Source organism: Ciconia boyciana, chromosome 9, assembly GCF_034638445.1.
Source record: "Ciconia boyciana chromosome 9, ASM3463844v1, whole genome shotgun sequence".
Taxonomy (NCBI): Eukaryota; Metazoa; Chordata; class Aves; order Ciconiiformes; family Ciconiidae; genus Ciconia; species Ciconia boyciana.
In genome coordinates, this window is record NC_132942.1 from 23,248,798 (window position 1) to 23,261,268 (window position 12,471).

At 49.3% G+C, this 12,471-nt stretch overlaps 2 protein-coding genes across 12 annotated transcripts in view; both read left to right on the top strand.

Moving 5' to 3' along the window:
- The window catches only part of NLRC5 (NLR family CARD domain containing 5), a 53,826-nt gene extending 48,058 nt beyond the window's left edge, over window positions 1-5,768 (top strand). For all 11 annotated transcript variants that reach the window (XM_072873125.1, XM_072873132.1, XM_072873129.1 and 8 more), the window contains 3 exons: window positions 1,143-1,226; window positions 2,351-2,434; window positions 3,547-5,768. In XM_072873125.1, the coding sequence (XP_072729226.1) occupies window positions 1,143-1,226; window positions 2,351-2,434; window positions 3,547-3,628 (250 nt within the window). In that variant the 3' untranslated portion in view covers window positions 3,629-5,768. The remainder of the gene's footprint in view (window positions 1-1,142; window positions 1,227-2,350; window positions 2,435-3,546) is intronic.
- A 2,668-nt stretch (window positions 5,769-8,436) lies between these two features.
- The window catches only part of CPNE2 (copine 2), a 57,970-nt gene continuing 53,935 nt past the window's right edge, over window positions 8,437-12,471 (top strand). The window contains exon 1 of the mRNA XM_072872709.1: window positions 8,437-8,558. Within this exon, the coding sequence (XP_072728810.1) occupies window positions 8,459-8,558 (100 nt within the window). The 5' untranslated portion in view covers window positions 8,437-8,458. The remainder of the gene's footprint in view (window positions 8,559-12,471) is intronic.

The window sequence follows — 12,471 nt, forward strand, 5'->3', positions numbered from 1 at the left end:
ATGCATGGGTCATAAGCTCACCAGACTTCCCTCTCCTTCCCCCAGAAGGTATTTGTGTGGAGATCACAGATCTCTTAGGACTCAGGGCATTAGGTCAAAGCCAGGATTTTATTGCCAGACTCATGAGAGGTCTTGCAATAATCCAGTGGAGTAATGGGATGAGTAAAGCAATATTCACTGCATAGTTGTGTCGCTTGCAGCATGGCACTAAGACTAGTTAACCATGTGGGGAGTTACTACTCCTGGATTACTAACAGATAGGCAGATTCTCCTTTAATAGTAGTGTTAGGAGGGGTCTTGTCTTGTCAGTGAAGGCATATGTGAGTTCTGTCATTGGGAAATCTGAGTGACACAGCGAGCAATATGCTGATACTCACGAAATCCCAGAACAGGCTGTGAGCTTGTTTGGTGGAAGGCCCCAATTCTTGAGCTGGATCCTGTCCTGCCTTTCTTTTTTTGGCTCCTACACATGATACAGAAATTCTGGAGTTCCTCAGACGTGGGTAGAGGAATGGCCCTGTGGGGTGGCCCTAGAATCATTCAGCTGATTATTGTAGTGAAGCACTGATGGTGCCATGCTAGGTTTCTGTTTTCCAGGTGAGAGGGAAATGGCCAGGCTGTTCCGCCAGTAGCAAAGAAAGGATCTGAAGAATTTTCTCACTTGCTAATGCACCAGAAAGTGAAAAAACCAGCCTTTCAAAAGCCCTGCGAGCTATCCTTTGAAAGAGCTCAGAGTCAAAAGGCAGCTTTAAGAGCAGGTCGGAGAGACACCTTAGCTGCTGCAATAGTTTAACACCATCAGCACAAGGAGGAGTTGTCCTGGGGTAAAGCTGTGTGCTCAGCAGTCATTTCCATCTTTCGCATCTCATTCCCTGGGCCTGCAGGACTCTGGAGATAACCACAGTCCCCAGGCTCTGTGTTGACACTCCCTGGTGTCCTACCATACATGAAAATATGTGGTGAAACTGAGGAAACTCCTCAAAATTAAGCTTGTAAATCAGTGGAACATTTACCTGCCATGATAAGAGGGCAATAAGCTTTTTTAAACAGGCTAATCTGTGAGGGTGTTGTATCACAGCACTGCTGTTGTTCCCCTTGTGTTTATCGGCTGACTCACAGTTGGGATTTCTTGTCTGTCATAGACTGTCTTGGAACGCCCTTGGTGATGGAGGAGCCCAAGAGTTGGCCAGTGCTCTCCCAGGGATGGAAAAGCTGAAGATGTTGGAGTGAGTACAGCCCTGAGAGCAACCCCCGGAAGAAGACTTGTTTTTCTGTCCTTGAGCCTTCAACCACAGCACTTCCAAAAAGGGGACAGTCGTTAGGAACAACAGACAGGCTTTTGCAGTTCAAATTCTTGCTTAGCATTCTTGCTGCACGCACTGAGGGCTAGCCTTGCTTGGGTGATACACAGCACAGAGAGGCATTTTTTATTTAAGGTGTTTGTAGTGTAGGTATCTAAGCAGAAGCTAGTCTGTGAAGGCCTCCTGTTTGAGTCAGGGAAGACAAACTGGTATGTCTAGAACATGACTCATATCACTTAATGACCTCAGGTGAGCTGCTTCCTGCAAGCTTTTACTTCTCTTCAGTGTCTGGGATGGTCTAGATGGGTACCATGATCAGAGAGTCTTCCTTTGTGAAAGCCTGCAGCAAGGCAAGCAATCCGTCCCCAGGATGGAGCTGCCAAATTGTGGGTGTTGGGCTGTAGGAGCTCACAGGAAGCTCAGATGCAGCTCCTGTGCTGGAACTGCAGTGCAACCAGCAGCTCAGGTCAATGTCACCAGCTCATGTGCTGGCCTGGTGGCATCACAGCCCAGCCCTATTCCGTGGGAGAGACTGTCATCTTCTGCTCAAGAACTGTTCATGGAGCTTTCCTCCTCTTGGACCTTTGGAATATGTGGTATGTGTCTTCCATCTCTCAGCTGTATGGAAATATTCGTCTGTGGGTCATAGGAACTGAGTTTTGTTTGTCTTGGGCAGGGAAACTACATAGTAGAGCCTGGCTGTTTTACAGGTACAAGCAGAAAGGTTGTGTCTGAGGCAGGAGGAGTTGTTACTAGCATTTTCTGGCACCAAGCTCACAGTGGGATCTGTTAGAGTGCTCCAAGGGCAAGAGATCTGCTTACAAGTCTTGTTGCTAGAGGGAGGTCAGTAGGGAGCAGTGCACACACACTTCTTGCATAAATAGGGCCACAGTCATAAAGATGAGGCTGATGTAAGTTGTATGGCATTGCTGTGCTTGTGCAAAAGTATAGCTCTTCTGGGACAGGAGAAGGAGCCAGTGATTATTCAACTGTTTTCCACTCTTGATTTGGTTTTGGATTTTAAAACTCTCTTTTTGTTTCTAAAACAGCCTGGAGAAAAATCGCATTGGCGCCTGTGGGGCCACAAAGCTAGCAGAGGAACTTGCCAAGTGCCCGGAAATTCAATTCATAAGGTGAGCAGGTATCACAGAGCTCTGTGGCTGGGTATCGGCTCAGCAAGGGGAAGTCGGGGTGACCAGTCTTGGGACAGACATGACCCATACTGGCCTGCTGCCCTGGGTTAGCTGGCATGGAATAGGATATTGCAGGGGACAAGACGCAAGCCAAGTAAGCTGAGGGTTTTCTAGGGCAGCTCCACCCCTGTCAGAAAGTCCTGGGAAAAAGGGACTGAATAGCTTACTGGCTTTAAATGAGGTAAAACTGAAGACCCAGTTGTGTAATGTCCCCATCAGGAAGTTTGTTGCATTTTTTCCTGTAAGTTTTCTTTGTCCCGTTACATCTGATTTCACTTCTGAGATACACTCTGTCCTGGGATCCAGACCTCGCAGATACTTGGACACCTGACTTTTCCCACTCTTTGTCACTGCTTCTCCAAACCCTGTGTATCAAATTCCACTAGAAACCTCTTGTAGGAGAGACCCACTCATCCTTCACTTGTTTGAAAAGTCACTCTTCTGAGAGTGCCTCTGATAACTTTCTGGTAACACAGGTCCCACAGCCAAGTGTCTGCTCCTACGGGAGCTGTCTCTTTGGCCCAAAACAGGCTCTGCCTTCCCTAATAGTGAGAGCAGCCCGCGAGCAACCACTGAGGAATGTTTCCAGTCCCAGCTGGAGCTTGGGGCCCCTGTGTGCTTCCTCAGATTGGTGGATGCAGCACAGCACGCAGTCCCTCTGACTCCTCAGGGCACTCTGCTTCACGAGGTAGAGGCACAGTATGGGAAGCTTTTGGGTAGACTCCACCAAATGAGGCAGGTGAAGAAGGGTGGCTCATGTAAATCAGGTTGCTTGTGCGTAACTCCGTTCTTCCTCCCCTTTCTGAGATCCTAGTGGCCTGAGGACTTTTCAAAGACTTAATCTTTCTCCCAAGCTAGATAAGTGAGTCCATCTCAGTGGGTAGGCAGCTGCTGGGTTGCTGCTGTGTCGCTGAGATATGGCCATACCTCGCTTCTGTCTAACTGTCGGACCTGCTTTGATGAAAACCCAAAGCTGCGTCTTCCGCTGTCTTCAGCATGCCACCTCAGTAAGGTAACAGTAAGGTACAGTAACACATTTGCTGTCATTGTAGGCTGTGGGACAATCCAGTGCCCAAGGGCCTCACTGAGAATTTGACAAGCCAAGATCCAAGACTATGTTTCTCCTTCTACTAGCAAAGAAGAGCATTTGCCTGACTTGGAATTGCTCTCTGTCTCCTACTGCCCTCAAAAATTGCACTGATGAATCCAGGAAACCAAAGTTCCTACAATTAAAAACTGTAACTATTAGGTCTTCCTTTGTTGCACTGAACCAAGTGTGAACACTTAGTGGTGATTTGTTTCTTGTGAGCTTTTATTGTACAGAAAAGCAAAAGACTGTAAGAATCACTGCTGAGAAGGCAGCATTCTTGGTGTAAAAACATTGAAGCTCTCTTCAAGAGGATATGATGCATCTGCTCAGGCATGCAGAAAGCCAGCAGAGTATTTAATTATCCTTAATCAAGATTACAAGACCTACAGGGTGTTCCAGTAAAAGAATGCACATCCTCCAGCAGAGGATGTAAAATTATTTACAAATTTGTAAACTGTTGACCCTGTTAAAAATGCACTCAGGCTGTTTGAAACTGTGTATGTTGTGTATAACTGTGTGTGAAATACCTCTATGATTTTTAGGCAAAAAATGGTAATATGTTTTTGTTTGCTTTATATCAGGCTCCTTTTCATACAGAATTGCCACAGTTTCCTAGTAGAAACTTCAAGACTTTTGAAATTTCAAATCATTGCCCAAAAGTGATCAATATTTATACTGTGATAACATGGAAAGGCTGATATCACCATAAATTTCAGTGAGAAAATTTAAAGTACTGAGGTTGTAAAACAATTTGTGAGAAAACCGTGACTATTCTGTGTGAGAGGATGTGCACTACTGACTATTTTCACGTGGGGTTTTCTAGACCTTTTGGAGTTTTTGGAAGACTTGATTGCACTAATCTCTTTGAGGTGAAGCGAGGGGTCAGTTATCTTGAAATGTTGACCACATGGTAGATCCTTCAAGCCTCTACTATTCCCTGAATCCCAAAGCCTACTTGTCTCTGGGCAATGGATGTTGGACCTGTGGAAACTGGAAGGAGAAGATCCCAAACACCAAGTTTGCTGCTTAGCGGAGGAGACAGACTACAGCTGCTCTTTGCATGTGTGGAAGGACAGCTTGGGTTGCAGGAGTGTGGCCACGTTGTTCGCATTATTTATTTACTTGTATTACAATGTTTTCCTTACATGTTTGTGCTGTAAATATTTAATCATTGTGGTGGATTTGTTTATGGAATTTTGTTTACAGCAGTGTTTGCTTGGGGAGACGTAACTGATCTGATTTGGGGAGGGCAGGCGTTTGGAATGAGATGGAAGTACTAGTCCAGCAAATCTTTGGGCAGAGGATGTGGACAGCTGGTGCCCGTTATTCCTGGGGGAGCCACTGTCCTTATTTAAAGATCAGCATTAGGCTCTGTGAGATACTGACATCGTTGTGTAGAGGTGGGACACATTTTTGCAGAGACTCTACTCTGAAAAGAGTTTAAAAGCAACAACAAAGAAAAAAGGTAGTGAAATTCCTTATCAGGCCATAATTCAATGAAGTAATGAAGTACCTGAGATTCAAACACTGGCATTTAGGAAAAGCTTCACCAAATGTGGCTTTTATTTTCATCCTGTATTTTCAGATCTAGTTTGCAGATGCAAATCTTCCTAGCGCCCATTGGAGGGAGAGTGTGGCACAAAAGGCAGCATGGCCACATACCAAAAGGTGTCTCAGTGCTGTTACCTCTTCACGGCTTCCAAGGTTTGTCAGCTGGGCTCTTCCCTGGTCTCCCGGGACTTCTTTTGGAAGTATGAGAGGTTGGACAGAGTTTGCAGTAACAGTCCGTTTCAGTGTGGCTGTGAGCTGAAAATTCAGTTTTTCCTGCATTTTAAACATCATTTTAGTAGGACTAAGTACTATGTGTGATAAATAATAGAGGCTTTTTACTCTGTATGAAGAAGGAAAGTACTGGGATTGGACTTTTTAATGCACTTTATGATGGCTGTTTTGTCATCTTCGATAGCATCCATAGCCAGAGCCTTTTGCTGTTACCACAGGTCTAGGTATTGGGGGAAAACCAGAAAATACCAATGTCAAACAGATCTTTGTTCAGCTCCATTGTATCATCTCCTGATGCCACCCACTCCTGCATCGGAATTTCTTCAGGTGTTGTGATGATTTATTTTCCTCCTTTACTGGTGTGAAACATGCCTTCTTGCTTATTGTTTTTCCTCCTTTTTTGTTGGGAAAAAAATGTTCTTTAACTGAATAAATAAGAATGCTGCTTTGATGAGTGCTTGGCTGTTGAAGTCAGTTTTGTTTCAGGGTCTTGGGTGCTAACCCTAAATGGCTGCCTTGGGTAGAGCAGCCACTGCAGAGAGATCTCTTGGGTTTGGATCACATCGTTGGATTGTTTTCACTTGCAATGAAATGCACTATTTAAAAATAAATGAGACCTGAGATTGCCCCATGCAGTTTCCCTGACTCCTGAAGTTAGGAAGCATACATCTATACCATGAGGTTTGCAGTAACATAACAAGGCATGCTACAAATACTGCTGCAGCACTTCTCTTGACTTGAGATGTTTAAGAGTGCCTCTGAAACCTAGATGCACACCTGCATTTCTCAGGTTCTTCCACAAATTCAGGATTAGCTCCCAGACACACATCTGTCTGACCTGAGAGAGCAGCCATCCCAACAGAAGCCAGGGAAGGGACTTGTACGATGTCACAACACCTTTTCCAGAACACCAGGTGTCAGCAAAACCCCAAAAATGGGAAGCAGTTGTCTAGTCCAGCGATTTCGGCTACAACCGGGCTCTGCTGTATTTTGAGTGCGTGGGTTGCATTTTTAAAAAATTGAGATTTGGATTGAACTGTGTGTGAAATACAATAACGCAATCGCTCCCTCGTTTGTTTCTTACATCGAATGCCAGGGTCTTTTAGACTGCCCTTCCCCAGTGTGCTTCCAATTTTCATTGCGCTGCTGATGTCCATATTCCAGCTTGCAGTCATGTCTGAAAGTTTCTGAGGGGAACCTGGAGGCTTTGTCCAATTTTGAGGGGTTAAAGGAAACTCCTGGTACGCAAGAAGATGTGAGGCTGTTGGGGATTGTGTGTGATGGCTGAATACCAAAACAATTCCCAAATAGCTAATTAACATGGGCCATTTTTAGAGCTGTTACTATTACATTTCAGATTTATCATGGTCCAAAAATGGAAATGTATCAGGACGGTCCACACACCCCTATTGTTTCAGGCTGCCTGCAGTCTCTGGAAGACAATGTCTGAGCTAGTCAGTACTGGTTTCATACACAGAAGAGATTTTGTCTCCTGAGACCAGGTCTTTAGAAAGAAATACACTGCTGTAAATAAACATGCTGCTGGAGGGTGGTGAGGAGCCTGAATTTTGTGCTAGGGAACAGCCAGAGCCAAGCTGGGCCAGGCTTTTGCACGCGATGGCTGCTGTTTTGTAGAGCTGGAAATGCAGCTGCCGTTTCCCCTCTGCTAAAACCAGTTCCAGGTAGCACTGAACCTGCTGTGACTTGGAGGGATCATGCTGGGCAGGAGAGGAAACACAGGAAAAGATGATTTTGGATAAAATAAGCACATTGGCATTCATGAAAGACTGGCTGCCTCTCCGTTTCCCCCAAAGTGACATTTTAAGCCATGGGCACAGAAGTGGGAGGGTAGGTCTGATACAGACCCCACTTCTCCCACTGAATTCCTCTTTCAGGCACAACCTTGTCCCTTCCTGTGATGGTTTCTAGCCGGGTTTACACAAAAAGAAGGGTTTTGCTCCTAAAAACTAGGCTCAGCTTTTAGTTGGATGTTGCCTGTCGTGTTGCCTGCGCTAAGCAGGAGCATTCTTGACCTGTGAGCCCGTCCTGCATCCCCCTGCCCTGCTCCTAGGGTGCCGGAAAGGAAGTAGGGCTGGTGGAGGGAGGGACCTCATCCACGCTGAAAACTGACTCGGTGCCTTGAAACTCTTCCGCCTTTAACAACTCAAGCTGCAGGAGAGGGGAAAGCTGGCCGGGGGGAATACGGGACTTGCTTATTTTGCCCGTGATCTGTAAAAGCATGAACAGAGCCCATAGTAAAGGGCCCTGTGCAAATAAAGATGGTTTATTTAATCTGAAGCCTCAGAGGGAGGTTTCCAGTCTTATTACCCTATCTCCATATCAAAAATATCTATATAAATATCCCTGACGCCTGATGATGTGTCCACCAAGCATCAGGTGAGGTTGCTAATGGTATGTTGATCATCAGGTGAGGTTGCTAATGGTACCACAAACCTCAGTGGTACCAGGCTGGAAGGGAAAGCATGCCAGCTCCTTGGGTCGAGCAGGGTGACGGGTAGGTGCGGTGCTGGGCAGCCTGGTGGCTTGGGCTCCCCTCCGCTTCTGGGACATGCATTTGGGGCCCACCGGTTTTCCTTGTTTAACCAGGTTTTCCCTATTTGAAGTGGCGTCAGCGAGCCACTGCAGGGCACAGGGTCCTGACCCGGACCCCATACTGATTTCGGCAGGGTGATGCCAGCACCGGGAGCACCCAACACCAGCCAGGGGGGTGAACCCCACTGGCGTCCAGGCAGCACAAAATCACTAGTTTTTGGTTAAGAGCAAGGGGCGTTGGTCCAACAAAGTTATGTTTTCATTGTAGCTGGCTGGATAACACGGAAAATAATTTTCCAGCCTTTCCACGCATTGTATTTTTTATTTTTTTAAAAGTTTTTTTTGCAAAGAGTGAAGCGAAAGAAGCCAGCTGGGAAGTTTTGGGGTGGATCATTTTCTTTTTTTTTTAATCCGAGACGCATGATGCTTGGCCGGGCGGGGGAGGGATGACGGCGTGGGGGGAGCCCAGGCATGGCCGCGCCCGCCGCCCGCCCCCCGCCATCACCGCCCACCCCCCACGTCCGGGGGGGTGGACGGTGATGGCGGGGGGCGGGCGGCGGGCGCGGCCGTGGGGAGGTGCTGAGCCCGCGGCCCCGCGGGAGCTGCTCGGCCCGGCCCGGCCCGGCCCGGCCCGCAGCGGTGAGTACCGGCAGCCCCCGAGGATGCCGTGGGGATAACGGAGGGGCGCAGGGTGGAGGGCGAGGAGAGGGAACATCCGGCTTGACACGGGTGGCTGAGCCAGTCCCACGGCGGGATCGTTCACCGTGGGTCGGGTGGGTGGTGACAGCCGTGGGGGATGCACCGGCAGTGACCTCGGATATCCCGGTGGGAGGGTCGCACTGGCCGGCCAGCATAATCCCGGTGTCAGCCCCCCGCTAGGGACCTGCGGGGCAGTGGCCCCACCGGCTTGTTCCGGGGATGCATGGTATCCCTTCTGCCCTCCTTCCCCTGCGACAGACCCTCCGTCCCCTCGGACAGACCCTCTGTCCCTTTGGACAGACCATCCCTTGGGACAGACCTTCCAATCCGTGGATCAGACCCTCCATCCCCTGGGACTGTCCCCCCCATCACTTTATGCTCCCCTTCCCCAGCCGGGGCCCCTCTGTTCATGCACAGTGTAAAAGTTGTCCCGCCCATCCCCACTCTCTGTGCATCCACATACACTCCTAAAGATGCCAACCAGACGTGTGACCCCCGCCAAGCAAATGCCGGGCCTGGTGGCTCCCCAAGGCTGGGGACGTTTGGTAGGGGTTTTTCCTGGCAGCTGCCGCAAGCGCCTCTCCTCCTCTGGCATCGAGTCGCAGGGTGGGGGGAGCGGATCTGGCGAGCTGAAGGGTGGGGAAGTGCAGAAGCGCTTCTTCGGAAGCTGTTTGCAGCCCGATGCTGCTCCAGCTGGTCATTATATCCTTCGTGCAGCGCATTTAGAGAGGGACAGAGAGGGTTTACACTTGGGGATGGGCTGCCCCTCTCCCCTTCTCTGTGCCCAGCAAGACACCTTGTCCTCCAAGATAGCAGTGAGCAGAGCATTTTGCTTGGCAGCATGAGGCTGCTTGGAGGATGGCAGGCAGGGAGGTGTTTTTCCCATCAGCTGCGCCAGTCTGAGGACCTGATGCAATAAGTTTCCGGGTGAGTAACCCTAATTTAGGCAAGCGGCTGGATTAAAGCCAGCGGGGCTGCAGGACTGGAGGACTTGGTGGGCAAACACACCTTTTGGAGCTGGTGACCACAAGGAGGGTGGAACAGGAGACAGAGGTGAGTCGAGAGCTGAGCTTCTGTGGCAGAAACATCTCTGAAGGGCTGGGTCCTTGTCGCTGACTCCTCGAGAGCCTGAGCTGCTTCGTGGAAAGGAATTGGGAGGATCCCCGTGAACCTCGAGCCCCAGATTTGAAGCCTCCTGGAAATGCACTTGAACCTTGCTGGAGAAGCTGGAGTCAGAATCAGGCTGGCGCGAGCACAGCCCAGGGGTGCTCAGTTCTGATATCGCACCCCTCATCTCCGGCATCAGCCTCTTCCTGCCAGCCCAGCTATGGGGGGGCTTTCATGCCAGTGTGTGACACCACTGTGCTTTTCTGGGGTCAGAAAATATTTTATTATGGGCCAGAAATCACATCCCATTGAAGCCCATTGGGGAACAGGGAGCAGAGCACTGGGAGGAGGAAGGCTGGGAACAAAAGCTCGGGGCACGTGGAAAGGATCTGTTTTGAAGAACTGAGTCGGTGGAGGATGTTTTCCTGGATTAGCCTCAGGGAAATGCTGCATTTGCTTTGGTTACAGCTGTGTGATAGCCTGGGACACACATTTTCTGATGATGTGCATTTTTGTTTCTCTGCTGTTCCAGAGGAGCTTCCCGACTGGGATAACGTGGAGGGAATGCACCTGGTGAGGCTTCCAGCTGCCCCCCAGAAGTGCACCTATCTCTGGTGTAGGCAGCCCCTACCACTTGCCCTAGGCAGACAAGCAGTCCTGGAGCTGCTCTCCAAGGGCCCAGCATCCCTCACCACCTTGGGGACAGGGTTTGCCAACAGCCTGCCTCTGCTGGCACTGTCGGCATGTGCCACGCTGTTCCCAGGACCTGCTTGGTCAGGGTTCACAGTTTGCATCTCTTGAATGGGTTGCAGACATTGTGCTGTAGCAATGTGAAGGTGGGCAGGGTTGTAGGACTGCTGGTATTTGAGACATCGGCTGTGACGCTTCTCTCTCCCCACTGCCTTTCTGAGCTCAGTCTAAAGAGAAATGAGATCATTTAGAGACACATCAGTGCGTCTCACCCTGGGGACATCCTTGCTCCTGGGGTCTGCGCTGGTGGACAGCAAGGGACCCTGTGCTGGTTGCTGGCAAGCCGGTGCAGTTTGTAAAGCCATTGCTTGCAGGGAGTCAGGGGACCCCGGTGCCTGGCCAGTCTGTGCTGGAGGTGAGGGGCATGGGCCCCATGCTCCAGGGTTTCCAGTGTGAAAAAATCCTCTCAGGGTTCAGCTGCTGGAGCTCAGCTGCGGGTGAAGATGCTCTTTGCCCTGGGGGGATGTCTCTGCCATGCAGCCCCTGGCAGTCCTCATCTCCGCTCATCTTCAGCAATCCGGCTCCCTCACCCCAAAACAGTGGGGTTGGTTACATGATGCTGGAACAGCTGCTGGCTACCCCGTGGTTTACCAGTCTGCCCACTTGTATACCATATGCCCAGTTGAATTGCCTTGGCTTTGTTCACCTTTTAGCAGTCTCAGTGTGGCGTGCGAAGAGTCTGGGACGAATAACTTCTTCTCCTGCTCCTGTTACACCCGGTGGAAAGAGTTTCCCACTCACTTTAGTGGAAACCTCTGCCCAGGGAGAGCTTACTCGCGCCACCGTAAATCAGGGCTTGTTCTCTGGGAGCCGTCAGCATGCCGAGAACGTAATACCCGGTTAATTGATGAAAAAGCAATGCTTGCAGTCTCCTGTCCTGGTTTGGGGCTGCCAGCTCTCATAAGGAGCTCTTTATGTGAGAGCTTTGGCTTGCGTTCAGAGGCAGGATGGGAGGAAAGGAGAAGAAAAGGTAAATTTTCTGGCATGGTGGAGTAGCCAGGCGTTAGAAATGGTGCTCCTGGCAGGATGCAAAACTGCAAAATGGCGTGAAAAAAAAGAATTGAATGCTTCCCCCCCCCCCCAAATCTTACAGTTTGTCTTTTAAACCTCTAAAATATCTGTCGAGGGACCTGAGTCATCACTTTTTGCTGCTTTGGCTTGGTTTCCTGGTGGCTGGCTTTGCGAGGTTACTTGTTTGGATCACAGGAGCAGGGGAAAAAGTAGTTGCCGGGATCTTGGGTGAGTTTGGAGATCTTAACAATGTTATTAAAACACCAGAAAAACAAACAAACGTAGTATTCAGTGAGAAGGGCTCCACTTTTTATTTGCCTGCTGCTTTTGCTGAGGCTTTGGGTTTGGGAGCTGTCAGATTTTCTGCCTGTAGCCAGCAGGAAAAAGCTCATGTCTAAAATAGTCGCCTTCCCCCCAGCCCCGGATTTTCCGTCGTCACAGGATTCCAGAAGCTGAGGATTCAGGAAGAAACATCAGCCATCGTGAGGCTGATTTTAAAAATGAGATGAGCTGGAAATGCAAGTTTTGCTGTTAAACAGCAAGTCCAGGGCTATGCAACCATTTAAACCAAGTTTTATATTCCCTCGAGTGGTGCCTAAAGCTGTTGGGAAGAGGTTGAGAATTTATCAGACATAATTCTCATTATAAACCACCGCATTTTTTGTATTGCTGGCATACAAAGCCGTCTCAGGGTGAAGCTTTGCACGTCAACTGGCAGCATCTCTTTGCTGCAAAGCAGGCCAATAAAATACAGTTCTTTAGGAAAAGCTTGGATTGTAGTGATGAGAGTCACCTGCCTGAGGGGTGAAAGTGGGCTCCAGCCCGTGGGGACATCAGCGGTGCTCTTTGTGGCTTGGTGTCAGTGTGCCAGTGCAAATGAGTATTGCACATAACTACCTATTAATTAATATTTATTTTTGTTATCAGGGGAAGGGCTCTGAAGCTCTGGCTGCTATGGGGATGAGACGGTGCATGGGATGGACGG